Source organism: Asterias amurensis, chromosome 3 (genome assembly GCF_032118995.1).
Source record: "Asterias amurensis chromosome 3, ASM3211899v1".
NCBI lineage: Eukaryota > Metazoa > Echinodermata > Asteroidea > Forcipulatida > Asteriidae > Asterias > Asterias amurensis.
Genome location: NC_092650.1, coordinates 26,916,548 through 26,935,056, shown reverse-complemented (window position 1 = coordinate 26,935,056; position 18,509 = coordinate 26,916,548). Strand labels below are relative to the sequence as shown.

General features: G+C 37.4%; 2 protein-coding genes across 4 annotated transcripts in view; one reads left to right on the top strand and one right to left on the bottom strand.

Moving 5' to 3' along the window:
• The window catches only part of LOC139934951 (membrane-bound transcription factor site-1 protease-like), a 67,056-nt gene extending 59,556 nt beyond the window's left edge, over nucleotides 1-7,500 (top strand). The window contains exon 23 of the mRNA XM_071929377.1: nucleotides 5,295-7,500. Within this exon, the coding sequence (XP_071785478.1) occupies nucleotides 5,295-5,616 (322 nt within the window). The 3' untranslated portion in view covers nucleotides 5,617-7,500. The remainder of the gene's footprint in view (nucleotides 1-5,294) is intronic.
• A 2,644-nt stretch (nucleotides 7,501-10,144) lies between these two features.
• The window catches only part of LOC139934715 (calbindin-32-like), a 54,529-nt gene continuing 46,164 nt past the window's right edge, over nucleotides 10,145-18,509 (bottom strand). The window contains exons 10-12 of one of the 3 annotated variants that reach the window (XM_071929089.1): nucleotides 16,341-16,397; nucleotides 15,235-15,309; nucleotides 10,145-14,687 (exon numbers count right to left, since the gene is read on the bottom strand). In XM_071929089.1, coding sequence (XP_071785190.1) covers nucleotides 14,556-14,687; nucleotides 15,235-15,309; nucleotides 16,341-16,397 — 264 coding nt within the window. In that variant the 3' untranslated portion in view covers nucleotides 10,145-14,555. The remainder of the gene's footprint in view (nucleotides 14,688-15,234; nucleotides 15,310-16,340; nucleotides 16,398-18,509) is intronic. The other 2 variants (XM_071929090.1, XM_071929091.1) reach the window with 2 other exon arrangements.

Sequence of the window (18,509 nt, the reverse complement as noted above, 5' to 3'; positions counted from 1 at the left end):
TAACATGCCAAACTGTCTGTGTAATTGTAAAGAGGTACAATGTAGTGTAGGGATCTTGACAGTAATTCATTTATAGTCATTGAAGTATCTTGCTCAAAGGACACAAGAGTCATGGCAGGGACCCAAACCCACACTCCGCTGACTTAACCACCAGTACTTGAGTTTGATGCTCTGAAACCACTCGACTTTGACACCCTACAGAATGTTGATGTTCATGATAGTATGCCTTCCCTTTAACACTGACATTGAATCAGTCTTGACATCAACGCCATCGCTCCTACACCCCGCTAATATTTGATACTCGATAATTTATAATTCATGATATACTATGGGTGAGATGACACATTAATCAGAAGGGCCATGTGGTGGCAGGGTGTAAAATAGCACCCATGAGCCAGTAAAACTAACAGTAATGGACACAATGTTGCATAAAGAGCATAATATTAGCCTTTATGCAGCCAGGCAATGGGAGAAGATAAAACGGGCGGGGGGAATGGAAAGGGGGGGTAGACATTCAACCATGTAGAGTTTGTACTCTTTTAGCATCAAGGCAAAAAACAATATCCCTTGATGCAGGAAATAATGAGGCTCCACAACATCAGATATCCGACTTTGTTGTTCAACAAATGGATCTGATGTTGGTGTTGAAAGACAAGCCGATTCTTTCTCCTCAGCGCGGCGTCGTTATTGAAATAAGACGGAGAAGTAAGAAATTCCGGCTCCTTTTTTTTGTGTGTGGGTGATTTAATGGGGGTATCAAGTCACTAAGTAATGCTAATTTGCCTCGGTTTGCTGGCAGCTTATGGTACAAGCCATTCGTTGGACTAGACTTGTAGAGTCCTATACTCCCATTATACATACCTCGTCCTATACATACCTCGTTCCCAGATGTGATCGATCTCACCGCGCTATTTTTTCCCAGCATGCCTTGCTCGATCATAACCCATGGAGTGCGTTTTGGCAACCCCAACCAAAAACTGTTTCTGACGTCATAACCAAAACGGTAACCGAGCTCACAACTCGGTTATCGTTCAGTCTGAACAGCAGAACCAACGACCAACAACCGAAACAGTTTTTGGTTGGGGTCGCCAAAACGCACTCCTGGAATTGGCAAATTTAAATGTGCTATATGCTAGCACATTTAAATGAGCCATTAATGAGCGTAGATATTCATTATTCAATATTTTTGTTTTAAAAAAATGTGTTCGTGTCATAAAAAACGCGGGCGTGATCAACATACAAATATCTTAAAACTACGCGCGCACGCACTTGACTTCTAACACAACCAATTTCATGAGCCAGTCAGCGTTGTTTTTTAGTTAGTACATCCCTCCCAGGGGTTAGTGACGAGAGGTATTGATACAGCGCGCTGCCCGTGGAAGCAGGCTGTATACCCCCTGCACTCCCTCAACATTGGTCCGCTTTCCAAACTCGGTTAAAACACTTACAGGAACACGTTGCCTTGGATCGGACGAGTTGGTCTATAGTAAAAAGTGCTTGTAACCGGTTTTTTATAAAATGCATATGGTTGGAAAGATGTTTTAAAAGTAGAATACAATGATCCACACAAATTTGCCTCGAAATTGCGTGGTTTTCCTTTTACTTTGCAAACGAACACGGTCGGCCATTTATGGGAGTCAAAAATTTTACTCCCATAAATATCCGACCGTGTTAGTCGACGAGGTAAAAGGAAAACCACGCAATTTCGAGTGATACTTGTGTGGATCATTATATTCTACTTTTAAAACATCGTTCTAACCATATGCATTGCATAACAAACGTGGATGTATACTGGTTTCAAGGCCGTACAAATTTAAAATAACTCACAAATCACAACTCCCTTTGGCAATCATTTGCAATCCTGTGTTATACTTTTAAACAATCATAGGCATGTTTTATAACTTGTTTGCATATGACTCTTTCAGTACACCGTTACTAATACACATAGTGTGACAGTGCTTTTCAGATCTTGCTTGGGGGGAAAACACACAGGTTGCTCAGGTTGGATGTCGAACTGACGACCGAAATTGATGTTGGAAAACATTGATTGAGGTTTTCACTATTTTCTTGTGAATCAACTAGTAACCTCATTCTGGTACGCAAAATTGAGCTAAGCTTTTTTTATGTGCTTAAGCAGCTTGATACCCCAAATTCCAGACCAGTAAATATTTTGCGCTACACGCCTGTGTTCTGGTTGGGTTCCCCCTCCCCTGTTATTCTAGCCCTCGTTTTGTTTTCTAGTGATTGTTATTTCACTGTCAATTTGAGCACCAACAAGTTACTCATGTACACATGCTAAGATTGATCATTATGCAAGTGCTTTCTTGACGAGTGTCAGGTTTCATCACAGACCATGAAATGTCATGTCCCCAGGCCTAAAGTCAAGCTCTACAATCAACCACAGGGACTTAGGGATGCAATTTCACTCTAGAGTGGAGCTGTTTTTTCCCTTGGTTTACCACCAACCCCCCCCCCCCCCACCTTCCCACCGTTCTTCTGTAATCACTGTTGCCATGGTAATAGAGCCCTAGAAACCAATACCTGCTGATGAACGAGTGACTTATATTCACGGTTGCTCAGGAAATTGCACAAGCAACGTCCAGAAATTGCAATCAAAGCCATCCCGGGCGTCGACAAATGAATGACGCCAGGGCCCTGCGCGAATAGGGATTTATTGACCATCACGTTTCGTTTGTATCCTGCCACATGCAACACGTGTTTTGAGAGTACAAATTGTAAGAAAGATGATATTGATTTAGGAGCAAACACTGGGCGATTTATCATAAAATGATGTGGGAGATCAGGCATGGGAGGCCTTTGAAAGGGTGTTGCCTATGAAAGGGTCTTGCCTGTCGCTGTCAGCGCAGCATGCGACTGTGGTTGGTGCTCTCCCCTTTGTATTTTGACACGGAGAGAGAGAAAGTGACGGAGAGAGGTATTTGAATTGGAGATGAAGTACATGGAGAGTCCATTAAGACTAGAAGCGAATTATAGTGAACTCTACAGGTTTGCATAATATGTAGTACGCTGTCGCTGCTGTGGTTTAATGAACTCTAGGTGTTTATATATATATATATATACCTGGATGGGGGAATGATGTAGCATTCATTTTATCAATAATGATGAATGCTGGTGGGGTGATGCACAGAAGGTTGTGTTAAATCCACTGGCAAATGTCCAAGAGCAGAATGTCATATGGTTGGATTTTCTGTGCTTGAATGCCTTCGGACATACATTTGTTCAATGAAGAGATTGCTCCTCTCCGGAAAAAAGAGACAAAATAATTGTCCAGCCCGAAAAGAAACCTTTACCAAGGAAATAACCTGCCTTGCATTCACAGTAGCGAAGAAGCAGGCCTGGGGAAACATCATAACATTGGCCCCCTGAACCTCACTGCTATGGTATAACTGTAAAGCAGACTTCTGGTTGACATTCAATGCTGTATATTAATGTAAAACACAGGTTATTGCTGCAGTTTCCCCCGTTACTATAGCAACCAAGGTAAAATGAGGATTGCAAAGTGTTTTGCACGCTTCATTTATTTTAGAGTTGTTCATGCTCGGGGGGGGGGGGGGGGGGATCATAATCCCCTGCTCGTACAATTCAAATAAAAACTAAAATTATTATGCCTTAGGTTGTTTTGTTTTCACAATGTGGCGGTACTATAGTCCGGTACTAGAAGCAAGAAATGGAAAGCAAATGGTCTTGGTGACTTTATACAAAGCCGACAAAATCAACTTTAAAACCTAAGTAGATCATATGAACTGTTTATGAAACACTGAATGGCATTTCTAGTGATACGACAATCATGGTAATTACAAGTGTTAGGTCCTAAAACATCTTGAAAATTACAAAAGTGTTTAATATATTCAACAGAATTGCATTTCAAGCGGTACATCCATGCTGAATAATGTAATTACCAAACTATTACATGTAAGTGTTCGGTGCTGAAGCTTGTTGACAATTTTAAAAGTAATGAATACATCAATACTTTGTAATCCTAATATTGCTTAGAAATCTGTTGCTAGGCAGAAATGAGAAGGATTCAGTCACAAATTGTACTTGTGTGGAATGGTATGTGGGCTGGAAAACTTATTCTAGTAAAACTTATTTTATTGTGCCTAGCTCTTTGTTTTGCTTGGGGAAATGTCCCTGTGTGCAAATGCTATCCAGTCTTTTGCAGGGGGCAAGCACGCTATTGAAGCAGCAAACTATTTTGGGCGAAAATTTTTATAAATTTGCATCTTTTTCTTATTTCTTGATAACAGAGGAAAATAACAAGATTAACTACATGTAGTAATACATGATTATCTACATGAGCATCGTATTAATACATTTCTTAATGTCAGGAATGAAATAGTGTGAGAATAATTAATGTTGATTGTGCAATGGTGAAAATATTTTCATGAGTTGAAAGATGGGATGTTCCATTCAACGAGGGGGAAGCCAAGTTAATCATTATAGTGGGGCCCTGCCCTGTAAAGTGCACGTATCCAGCATGAGGGGCTGAAGGCGATAGAACATTATCATCCATGGTCGGCTGGCGTACTTTTAATTATTTCTGGAACACTCTGAGCTCCCTTGGCTGTTTATATTTTTGCCATGAATACATTATCCTTCATTTGATTGCATGCTCACCTCAAAACCTATTTTAATGAAAAGAAACCAAAAATAACATTTGAAAGTGGCAAACATTGTTGGAACGGGGAAAATGGTTTTGATTGAAAACAAGATTAATTGTATCCTCAAGATGATCAGAGTGTACTTATTAAAATGTTGAGTTGTCACTTTTTTGGTTCTATAGGAGCTGTCGCAGCTTACAGATATAGATAAGGATTTCATGACATGGGTGTCACTACACACCTTGTAGATTTAAAGTGCTTTGATACCTTTTGTCAGTTTTAGGCCCTACTCACTGTGAAGATGTATGAAATAAAATTTACCTGTATAAGTTTTAGCTTCATTATATAAGTTTTAGCTCCATTAGTCATAAAGTTTTTTGCATATTACAGAGCAATGTTTCAGGAGAGTGGCGTAAATACAATGTACATAATAGAATAATTGGACAAAAGTTATTTTCGTGACTTTGTTTTACTCATTTCTCAAAAACGACAGCACCTCAGCAATTAATACTTTAAGAAAAGCTTTCTACCGCCACTATTTTCAAAAGGACTTGTAAGTTTAATGTTATTCCTGTGGACATTGTGTTTTGTGTCGTACAAAACATGGAAACCAAACCCTTTAAGAGGCAATCAACTCAACTTTCTCCATTTCGTTTTGGTTTTTCTTTGCAGTAACCTTTACAAGCATCAGAAACTCCTATCCATCATGGAGGCCAGACAACCAATCCCGGTCATACCGAGGTTCCAGGAGCAGGATAACCCAAATAACATCAGACAACCCAACAATTGGGACGCACAAAACTCTGGGGTTCTCGTGGTGTCTGACAACTGGGGCACCGTGGGTCTACTAGCCTTCATTTCAGGTGCTATAGTGCTAGGTGTATTTGTGCATCTTCTTTATCGGAACAGACGTAGACGTCAGAAGCTGCCGATCAGGAGACAGCGAAACTCCAGACTAAGGCAGGTTAAACAATACAGGGTACCGTCTGTATAGTACAGAGTGAAACGTACTGTGTACATATGTATGTATATGTTTTATAAATCAAGTATTTGTTAGTCTGTGTATATTAAGTATGGAGATTTATACTTGGGTATTATTTAACTACAAGTTTAAGTAAGGTCCATGTTACACGAGGCAATTTACAGGAAACCAGTTCAAGGCAATCTCTGAGAAGATAATGCATTCATCTTTGAGTCTTCACATATCAGGCCTTGAAAACACTCATCACATCCACAGTGATTGCTGTGGTGCCCTGGGCCCAAAACGCTAAGCAAATTTGCGTGCTTACTGTAACAGAAAAACTTGCTTAAGCCTTAGCGTATTTCACAGGTTAGCAGAAAAATTGGGCGGTCATATTGCGTGTTTACCGTGGATTTGCATTGTGACGTCATTTATTTTCTTGTGGTAAGCACCGGAAGGTTAGCATGCCTTTTCGTGTGCTTACGGTTAGCAGCGCTATGAAATAGAAATCGCACAGTAAGCAAAAACTCGGCCGCTAAGCAGCGCTATGAAATTGGGCCCAGTTCATGGTTCCTTTATACAATAAATTTAGAGTTTGCTTATAGAGGTACCCCTTCACAGAGGGAAGTTGCTGGGCCCTCAAGAGCGAAGTTCAAGGCGTGACATATTTGTTGAAGGATCTAAGGACACTGTTTGAAAAGTTACTCTCATGCTACCAGAGAGTGGTCCTGTAGCATGCACTGCAGTTGGTTGTCTGAATGCCTCGTTTGACAGAGCCCTTAAAGACACTGGACACTATTGGTAACCAGTCTTTTCACGTGGTGTATCTCAACATATGCATAAAATAACAAACTTGTGGAAATTTGAGCTCAATTGGTTGCCAAAGTTGCCAGATAATGAAAGAAAAAAACACCCTTGTCGGGCAAAGTTGTGTGCTTTCAGATGTTTGATTTTGAGACCTCAAAATCTAATTCTGAGGTTTTTTTTTAATCAAATTTAATGAAAAATACTTCTTTTTCGAAAACTACGTTACTTCAGAGGGAGCCGTTTCTCACAATGTTTTATACTATCAACAGCTCCCAATTACTCGTTGCCAAGAAAGGTTTTATGCTAATAATTATTTTGAGTGATTACCAATAGTGTCCACTGCCTTTAAAAAAAATGGCTCTTAAAATGGCCATTGCTGTCTATCTGTATGTTAGTTGGTAATTCCACTGTGCGTCAGTCCACTTCACACAAACTGGCTCCATGGATTACCTGACACCCATTAGAGTTGGACCAGGGCCCAATTCCATGGAGCTGCTAGTCACCAAAAAAAAATTAGCATGAAATTTCTTCCCTGATAAAAACAAGATTACCAACCTAATTTCCTAGTGTTATTCAGGATAAGCTGAATACCAGTAACAAGCAATATGCAACAAATGATAGATTGGTTGGTAATCCTGTTTTTATCAAGGAAGAAATTTCATGTTAAGCAACTGTTCATGCTTAGCAGCTCTATGGAATTGGGCCCAGTTGATGTCTGTCTAGTAAAATGTTTAAGTATTGTTTTTTTCTACTCTGAACTTAGGGATATTTAGAGAATTTGAAATTAAGAACTAAAGTTACGATGTTATTTTAGGGTGGCAATTTTGTCATGGAAAATTAGTGTAATTTTTTTAAAAATAAATTGTGAACAATTGTTTGGGGATTCTATTGGTGTTTGTCAAAATAAACGTCTGCATAAAACAGACATGAAACTTAATGATAAAATGCAGTTTGGCTTTATTTATTAGAATAACAGACTTAGCAGATGTTGTTTTTAGCATTGATAGCAATGGTCATTGTCTGCAATGATCAGCTATTGCATCAAAAGAGTTGCTTACTAAAATGGTGTCCAGTGCATATTTCACATTTCAGCCGGAGATGCACATGAGGGTTGGGTGAGCAGATGTATGACCAAGCAAAAGGTCACACCTCTTTATTTTTTGCTAGAGTTAAAAGATTTAAAGAGTCACTTGCCGGGGGGGGGGGGGGAGGGGCTGGCCGTGATCCATTAACGTACTACATCAGCATGTATTGAATTAGTGTTGTTCAAATCCCCGTTTCCAATCTCTGCTTATACTAAGCAAGGATTAGAGCAATATTAATCCTCCACAAAAACAAAAATCGAGCAAGTAACTTTTCGCAGGCGTTTGGAAAAATCAAAAAGTAGGCTTACGTCAACTGTTCATGGATTAGTACAAGTTTCTGTGGATACGGGATTATTGGTATGGATCAACTCTTTAATATTTAAAGTCTTTTAATCCCTTGAAGGAACCGATAATACTTTTGAATTGAAGCTTGCTTGATAATTTATCATCTTGTGAAGATTAATATTTGTATTGTGGGTGATTTGCTTGAATTTAGAATTTAAATGGCACCGTTTGTCAATTATTGATTTTCATCAGCGGGATGTCGCAAATAAGACCCAGATTCGCTTGGGGTTAATCTTAAACAGGTGTATCTTATACCAGTATACAGGTGTATTGCACACAATGCAGCAGTGATATTTATTACTTACATGCAAAATATGGAGTGTGTGAAATTAAAGGCACAGGACACCTTGAACATTGTTGAAGAAATCTCAATTGGTGTATCCCCAACATATAAAATAACAACTCTGTGAAAATTTGGATTACAGTGTTTATCGAAGGTCCAAGAGAATACTGAACATTGTGGGAAACGGCATCCTCTGAAGTAATGTAGTTTTTGAGAACAACAAAGTAATTTACCACGAATTTGATTTCGAGACCTCAGACATAGAGTTTGAGGTCTGGAAATCAAGCATCTGATGAACGCACACAACTTTGTGTGACAATGGTGTTTTGTTTTTTCTTTCATTGTTTTCTGGCAACTTCGACAACCGATTGAGCACAAATTTTCACAAACCTGTGAAAATTTAGGCTTAATCGGTCATTGGAGTCGGGAGAAAATAACGGGAAAACCCACTCTTGTTTCCGTACGTTTCGCCGTGTCATGCCACGTGTTTAAAATAAATCAGTAGTTCTCGATATCGAGAATTGATATTGTTTTAATGGTTTTTTTTTCAAAAAGTAAAGCATTTCATGGAATAATATTTCAAGAGAAGTCTTTCACCATTACCTTCTGTAAACCCTGTAAGTTATTTGTAAATCTGTGAACTTTGTTTTCTGTTCCGAAAGTGTATGATGGCTTTAATTTGCCCCCCGGAATATAGTGCAGCTGTGCAATCACAGTGTTACCAGACAAAGTATTTGCATATTTTCCTCTTTTTTTTGCTCTCTGTTGGGGAAATAAATGAATTATTAAGGGACCGCATTCTCATGTCTTGCAAAGATTACTATTTTGTCATTCAGTAACTTGCCAACCCTGCGCAGTCCGCCAATTAAATTGTTTCACATAATTTAATTATTTATTCTAGTGATTCAATATTATGCTGATTTTTTCTAAATTTGTGCAAATAGTCCGGAATATAGCATAATTTTAATCAGATTATTGGGAAGTTGTATGTTTTATCAGTTGTATTATTTTTAAAATGAAATTCTGGTTGAATCACTGCAGTTATTTTCAGGAATCTGGAAGCAACAGCAGCTGTCAACGAAATAATTAACTCCGTTTGTAAAATATTTTTTTAAAGGCAAAGTAAACGTAAGTAAAATAATGTAAGCAAATGTAAGCAATTGTAAGTAAACTGTATACTAATATTCCATTTCAAAAGGCGACTGCGTTTTTGAGATATACCCTCCCTTTAAGCAATGGGGTACGTTAAAGGCAGTGGACACTATTATTATATTGGTAATTACTAAAAATAGTTATTAGCATAAAACCTTACTTGGTGACGAGTAATGGGGAGAGGTTGATGGTATAAAACATTGTGAGAAACGGCTCCCTCTGAAGTGCCATAGTTTTCGAGAAAGAAGTAATTTTCCATGAATTTGATTTCGAGACCTCAGATTTAGAACTTGAGGTCTCGAAATCAACCATCTAAACGCACACAACTTCGTGTGACAAGGGTGTTTTTTCTTTCCTTATTATCTCGCAAGTTCGATGACCGATTGAGCTCAAATTTTCACAGGTTTGTTATTTTATGCATATGTTGAGATACACCAACTGTGAAGGCTAGTCTTTGACAATTACCAATAGTGTCCACTGCCTTTAAGTTCATTTTTAATTTTATTTTTCTCATTTTGATAAATTTGTGTCCTGCACTCTTCGATGCAATAGTTTCACATACGAAGTACATGATTCGTAACTATCGATTACAAAAGATGTTGATTTGATCAGTTTCGATCTTGAAGCTGATCGATCCATAAAGTCGGAACCTATTATAGTTGCAGATGTGATTATGCTTTCTTAATACGATGGAGTTTTGGCATACAGCCATAGTGTCTGACGAGAAAGATACTGGGCTAGTGTATAGGGACATTGAAACGAACGACCAGTGGCTTCCATTTTGAAAAAAAATACTTGTCCTTTATCTTTTCAAAGGACAAACTTGTGATGGCAGGATATTGCGTCTTAGCACCCTGTAAACCATTACGTGCTAAGGATTAGGTCTTATATATCAAACTTCGTCCCACTCCTTGCAGTAATAAATTATTAATATTTTAATACTTGGCGCTTTGTGTCCTTTGGCAAAAGGCGCGTTATACATAGGGTTATTAGCCAATATCTTTCTCAAGACATACTTTGACTACGTTACAATATTCTTTATACGTGTAATTATGAAAGGCGCTGGGGTCGATTTCACAAAGAGTATAGGACTGGTCCTAACTTAGGACCAGTCCTAAGAGATATCAAAAACGTACAGCTAGTCCTAAGTTAGGACTACTAACTCGTCCTAACTCGAGATAAGACTAGTCCTAACTCTTTGTGAAATCCACCCCAGTTCCCTCAATATTGGTTTCCTTCATGTTTTTACAAATGTGGCAAAATTTAATGAAATCTTCAATATTTGGATGCAACGTGTATAATTTGAAAATGACGTTCAACCCCGGTGAATTCACAACATGTTTATCCACCTTTTCTTATTTCTCTATCCGAAAGGTTTTTGTTCTATTTTATTTCCACGAAAATCTTTCATCAGTCACTTCATCAAAATCAAATCGAAGGAGCCCGTATGAGACGTCCATACTACGGGCAATAATTTAAGTAGCGCATGGATATTGTGCAGCTATTATGTGGGAACTGTTCTCTGTCTACAAATTGAAGGTTAAATTGAAAGAAGAAAAAACATACAAATACGAAATCAGTTTTGATGGTCTACACAAGGTCTTGCTGTAAAGAGTTGTATAAAATTATAATTTATTTAATGCATCAAAGGGCAAGACTAATGCTATTAATATGTGGCTTGCTGCAGCTAGAGCTTGTAGATGAGGTAAAGGTTTCAAGGCAGTGGACACTAATGGGAGTTACTCAAAATAATTCTTAGCATAAAACCTTACTTGGTAACGAGTAATGGGGAGCTCCCTCTGAAGTAACATAGTTTTTGAGAAAGAAGTAATTTTCCACGAGTTTGATTTCGAGAACTCAGACATAGAGTTTGAGGTCTCGAAATCAAGCATCTAAAAGCACACAACTTTGTGTGACTTTTTTCTTTCATTATTATCTCGCAACTTCGACGATCAATTGAGCTCAAATTTTCACACGTTTGTTATTTTATAGGGTTAGGGTTAGCCCTAACCCTCATCTAAACCCCCATGCTTGTCATTAATTTTCGAAGCTCTAACTCTCATCGAATCCCTCATCTGTCTCGTCCAAACCCTCCTTTTAAACCCTAACCCTAACCCTAACCCAAATCCTTACCATTATCTCTTTACCTATATAACCTAACCCTCTTCCGAACTCTTACCTATTTCTAAGCCCAACCCTTTTATACCCTCGTCCACATTATCATTGTTTTAAACCCTTAGCCTAACTACCTCATCAAAATTCTTGTGCATTGGTTTTCTGAAAAGGTCAACAGATAATGACCTTGTTTTTTAAGAAAAAGGGACAAAATCAAGCTATTTCCATTCTATCTTTTTGAGGCAGGGAGATAAAAGTCACAGGACCAAAATAAAAGAGAAAATAACACCGAAGTCTGAAGATTTAAAGACATCATTTTATTCCGCTCACAACAGCGAGAAAGGCAACTCGCCTAGAGTTTGTTCGTCCTTCACATTTACAATGATCAAAAAAGATAAATAGTATTTACTTAGATTTGTCAAGGTAATCCACATTGTTTCCATTTTGATGATATTGTATACAAGTTTACCTTTTAGCTATTGACAATACCTTTAAACACGGATAACCAGAAACACATTTCATGTCGTTAACTTTCTAAACTGGGATTTCTCCTGGCTGTTTTGTGTCATGAACTTTTTTTTAACTGGGATTCTCGGAGATGACTTGGATGCACTGATACACACTTATCATTAATCACAACAGGAAAAAAAACAAATCATGTAATAGCAATCGTGGTTTTGGTGAGCCTGAACTTTGACCCAAGGTGTCCCTACCGCTGGCCTATAGGGCCGTGTAGTTTCATCAGTTATTTGCCACTCCCTGGATTATTCACGTGTTTGCGTAACTAACGAGATCTGGGTGGGACAGAAAGATGTGCCTCGCAAACGAGGTTCATAAGCCTCGTTTTCAGTTTCCAGTCATTGTCTTAATTACACACATTCAATTTTGTGCATCCCTGTAGATATATCTTTTGTTTTTTCCTGTTAAGAACCTCCAATAGACTCTGTACACATAATTCCTTAAGGAGCACACCAGTCTGAGAATTCATATTTGACCTTTGAGTTTCCACTTCTGTTTTGTTCTTGGTCATAAGGTATAGTGAATATGAAATCAAAATGGTACTATACTTGGTTATTCTGCGTATAAAGGATTCCACAACAGCTTCATCGTTGTCAATATTCCATAAGTTTACTCCGAAATACAGTGAAGCTTAAAATGTTAATACATTTGCAAAAGTTACGTTAAATTTAAATATACAATCACTCATTTTTTATTATTTTAAATATACACGAACTGTGATGTTAATTCCGAATCCATGTCACTAATGTGTGTGTGTTAGATGGTTATAAAAGGTTTAGAAATTCTACATTTTACAACATAGGTCTATAGCCTGTGAGAGGTCCCAAGAAACCATTACCGAAACTCGGGTAAACCCGAGAGAAGGCTAGGCCCCCTACTGCACTCTATGGAAACGTTACTGCTGACAGACGTTGTAGCCTCGGGCTCAAGGCTCGTTAATCCATTCAGGCGCCCGCATCTTCCATGTGAAATGAGTCTTGTGTGCAAAATCTACAGCTCAGTGTCACCACGGCGGAAATGATGCCGAGGTTGAACTGTTGTACGCTTACTGTAAATTTATCAACGATAATGCATCTAATAGCCTTCCCTCATCAGCATTTATTAGTCTTCCCTCCAATCGCTTCGTCAACATTTTGAAATTTCCATGATTTTTTTTCGTAATCCTGAACTCCAAAGCAATTCCAATTTTCTTCAGCTTTGTTCGTTATATATTTTGAAATTTTTTGCTCGTTAATGATTAACCGTAAAACATGTGCTTCTGAATTTACTTTGAGCAAACGGCGACCAATCGTGAACCTTAGTGTATTGAATATGCTTAACAAGCTAATAAACACACATAGTGGTAGTTTTGAGTGATACTTTCAGCATGGCATGCGCCTTGTAACACATTACATATAGAAACTGATATAGGCCTACATTGAATACCCTTCAAGGAAACAAAATATCAAATGCATACAAAATATTATGGAATGATGATTCGTGTGGAATGTAGGGACAAATAAATACCAGTAACCTGGCTGCACTTTGAGTGTTCTTTATTCGCAGTTAACATTGATTTCATGAATTGGAAAATAATTTTTCTTTTTAGTTATGATATCACGCTAATGGGTCACATGACACCAAAAGTGCGTTACAGGTCTCGAAAACAATAGATCATTGTCACGAAATGTATATAATTGTGTAAAACGGGCGTGTGTGCACTACTGGTTTAAGTTGGGTGACATTGGTACACACTCAATCTTGGTACGAAACCATCGGAATGTGCAATTAATTCAATTGATCTGGAAAATGATTTGAATTGTTACACTTTCGCGTCACTAGTTGCATATGTGGGAAATAAAATAAGTTCAGTATATAAATTGTGTTTAGAAAAAAAACAATTAAACACTTGCGATGGGTAAAATATTTAAATTTTTAAAAGTACACTTTGTTATGCGCGACAACATCAAAACGGTGCAAAAAAGGTATAACTGTGCATAAAAAAGGAATTTTGAGAATGTAAAAACAAAAGAAAGTTTTTCCAGCTTTCTAATGATATATAAAAAAAGTAATAATATTAACAATAATGCTTCAGGTTCTCGCAAACTGTGCGAGATTTGTCTCTGGTATGGTACAATCAACGTGAGACTTTGAATGTCCTTCAAAACTAACATCTGCGTCAAGCAGACCAAAATATCGACTTGTGCACAAGTAAGAGATGACGTCACTTTATTTGAAAGAACAAAGCCGCCCACTCAACCAATCAGCTTCTATGATGATCGCTAATTATACGCTACAATATTAAATTCTGAAATCTAGTATATTTATGCAACTCAAGGCCTACGATACCTAAGATAGATAAAAGTTACTCTTTCCAAAGTTTATATTAATATTTCTTATATCTTATGTATATCAATGCTACAATATTAATACGAAAAAACATGAAAACCGAATAACCGGCTGGCTGAAACGTTATATAATCGATACTATGTAATTTTGAAGGCAAGGTGCTACACGTATATAGCTAGAGATTTATAAGTCAGTGTCATTCATAAATACTGTAAAGTTTCTCTTTAAAGTGCGTCTATTCACTACGTTATCTACCCACAATCCCTTGCGTCTAAGGAATCGGCAAAAAGTGACGGACAAAAATGTGAAAAGATCAAAAGTTCAAAGGTCGGAGGTGACTATGCGTCCTCGGTCGTGACCCCTAGAAACATCTTGAGCTCATTCTGTGAGATCTTTTCGTCGTTGTTTTTGTCCACCATTGCCAGGATGTCCTTGGAGCACTTTTTTAACGTCTCCTCCTGGCATGGCCCCTGAACATGGATAATAGATGAAAGGTTTATTGCATTTTTGGAATTTAATTGAACAGATCCCATGAGCCAATTTCATAGAGCTGCTTCAAGCACAAACAGTAGCTAAGCACAACCAAAATATGGTTACCAAAAAATTGTTATCAGCCAAAATACCATATGTGACTGTTATCCCGCCTAATTTGGTAAGCAATACTTCCTGTTTAAGCAGCTAGTCGTAAGAAATCGATCGAACCCATATTTTCAAAAGGCTGACTTGACAATTATATGGTTATTTTTGGAGAACTTTTTCTATTTCTCTCCACAATTTGATTGAAGAAAACGAGTAAAACTATAAATACTGGATAGAAAAGAAAAAATAGAACAACAACAAATTAGAGAGGGCTTATCCATTTAGCAAGAACACATTTTCTGTAACCAAAGATTCAATCTGTCAATAAAGCATTACAGTACGACACATGATTCTAAATAACAAAGTGTCAGAGCAATACGTTCAAATTAATTTAAAATAACCGCCATTTGTTTAAATTTATTATTTTGTTTGTCTTACCGGTTCTGCATGAATAATCACCAAGTCCTTGAGGAAAGCAGTGAGTTCGTCACCACTGATAACGTTGTTGTGATCCTGTCAATGACGTAACCAAAAAGGCAAAAATAAATCTTAACGAAAATTCACCGCAGAACTCAGGAATTCAGACAGACACTGGACACTATTGGTTATTACTCAAAACAAATGGTTAGCATAAAAACTTACTTGGTAACGAGCAATAGAGAGCTGTAAATAGTATAAAACATTTCGAGAAACGGCTCCCTCTGAAGTAACGTAGTTTTTGAGAAAGAGGTCATTTCTCACTTAAATAATAGAATACTTCAAGCCTGCCTGAAGCATTTTGTTGTGTATCTGTAAAACTAAGTTTCAGAGAGATATTGTTTCATTCAGATATAGATTTTGAGTTTTTTTGTGCTAAAATGTGTTTTATCCTTAGTATTATGCTGAATAATACCTTTAACACTGAACAGATTTGGAGTATAATGCGAAACTAGTTTGGACCGTGTGTACCTTAAACCAGTAGTAATTTTGAGCAAGATGTTTTATTTTAAAATAAAATGGTGGAAGTAGCTATGAGAGGTTTACGGTAACACGATGCGAATATCTCTTGAGTAGTGTTGGTCCTGAAATAAAAGACAGTAGTTAAAGGAACATTACAGAAATGGTTTTGCTAGCAAAAGAGTTGTTGTCAGTGTTAGTACTTTATGCAATCCACCATATACATAAACTGACAAACCTGTACGTGTTTGAGATCGATCGGCCTTTTGGATCACGAGAAAAACGTGAAAAAAAAACGATTACAAAGTTTGCATTGCATCCGATGGCAAAAAATAATAAAACATTTACTGAGCGATAAACTCCAAACGCGAAATTAGATTATTTATTTCTCATCAAATACGACATTTCAGACGGAAATATTTCAAGGGATGTATTCTACCATCATCATCATCATCATTAGACCGTGTAAGTTTTATGTAAATCTGTGATCTTTACGATTTTTTTTTCTTACAAATTCTGTAATGTTCCTCACGCCTAAACGTTTCAATCAGATGCTCTGATGATGCTCTGATTGTCTTCATGCGAAACCAATGTTTTACTCAACTTACTTTGTCGTAGTAACTAAAAACTCTCTGAAACTCCTCATTGGACACCTTCACCTTCTTCTATTAAAAGACAAAACATTCAAAAAGGCTCGTCTTAGATTATGTTAATGAGGTGTCTCTAAAATACATTGAGAAAAAAAAAACTCCCAGTCCAACCACTTTGATCCAACCGCACGGTATTATTTTGGTTCTGAAATTCTGCATTGCCCAACAAAGCAAGTGAACTTTTTTAACAAAATCATTTGATCTGGATTTGAGTTTTAATCCAGCTGATTTATTGTCCACAAATGTTTGTAATTAGTGCAAAGAAACACAATAATATTTACCATCAGCGGTGCAGTATATGGCAAAAGCAACTAATGTAGCTTAGTGCCGACTTTTGTGTTTATAACTGATTTGTGAAAAAGTAGATGTAAATGGCCCGAACCCAAATTGCTCTAAATTATAAAAAAGTATAAAACACAAATTGTTTAACTTTTGGAGAGATTTATAACAAAATGAAATAAACAAAGTAACAAAATAAGAATAAGATATAATAAGAGATGAAGACTTTTCGAGTATCATAAGATATAGTCGAGTTATAGAAATATGGATATATGTATGAATTGATACAGGTTTTCACACGAGGTGCATTGGTGAGCAAGTATAATGGAGCACCTTCAGACATGCAAAGGACTAGGTAAAGTCGAATGCGTGAAAAGAGTGACCATTTACCACAGAATTTACTAATTAGATATCTACACATAATGAATCTTGATAAGAAGTACCAAAGTTTAATTCCAAACTGATCTTTCATCCCAAGACATTTTAAAACCTTTTCCAGAGTTTCCTGATTTTATATAAAGCCCAACATGTGCAACCAATTGCACTGAGTGATACGAGCAATGGATGCACTTACGCAAGAAGAATATTAGAAGAAACGCGCTAACTCGTTTCAAACAACGCGTGAACTCGTTTCAAACAACGCAATTTTCCGACATTGAAGTGCGCATGACATATCCTTATAATATGTCTGAATAAGTGGTTTTGGCTTTTCTGAAGCTCCGTAAGTATCAACTGGGCATTCATTTCAGAGTGTAGAAAATTGTCCAAATTTAAACCTTCTTTAGATGGCATCGGTGATAACAAATATTAGTTTTGACCTTGATATTTGGTAAGACACCGTCTAGATTTGCCAAGGTCGTGGGTTCGAATCCCACTCGAGTAATACGCTTGTGAGTTTTGTTCACAGAGCTTCGGAAAGTACTGAGTTTACAGTGCTTATACACATCGTTGGATACGGGTAAAAAACCCAAATTAATAAACGTTAACCTTTTTGAGGACTTTCATTTTTTAGGCCACAGTGATAGTAAAAGTCTTGTTGGTTGAAGGCTTGCATGAAAACGAACTCGACCATGGGAGTGATTGCCAATGGCATAAGAAAAAAACACGAGCTGTCAAGTTTTTCTTCTTCTAAATTGTCCGTTCTATCATTTCCAACAATGAGTCACACTTCCAATCAAGCCCACAGTGGATGATGAAAAAGTGTAAACGCAATTTTGTCATACTTCACAAAAAGATCTTCGTTTAATGATGGGTTTTAGAGAGACGCAGTAGGCGTACGACTCGGGAAGATTGTTTTTATTATGTTCACAGAATAATCTCAGACTCCGAAAGAGTGCATTCCTTTATGTCTTGATTTTGTAACAAAAACACAAAGTGTCTTTTTTTCTCTCGAAGTCAGACAGACTAGCTTTAGATCACTTAATCACGGAACAGCTTTGTGTTTAATCACGAACACTTTTGAATAACTGTTTTTAAAGCAGGCTCACAGATTAATCCCAGACTCCGAAAGAGTGCATTCCTTATTTCGTAACAAAAACCAATACAAAAAATCACAATAAACTATAACCTTTAGCAAGTTGATCTCAACATGGAGGCCGTTTACCCCTTTTTACAGCTCCCCCCCCCCTGCTCGTTACTACGGAGTTCTAAAAAGGCCAAAGTGGATTTGTCGTATATCACTTACCACATTAGCGACACGTATCATTCAGTCGAATGGGAAGAGAACCTATCTACGATGCTCCCGAGGGGACATGAACACTGTTTTATCATTATTCGTTGAGAAAAATTAACAAGACAAGGGTATGGGACCTTATGCCATTCAAAAGCTTCCTAAAACCATGCACCTAA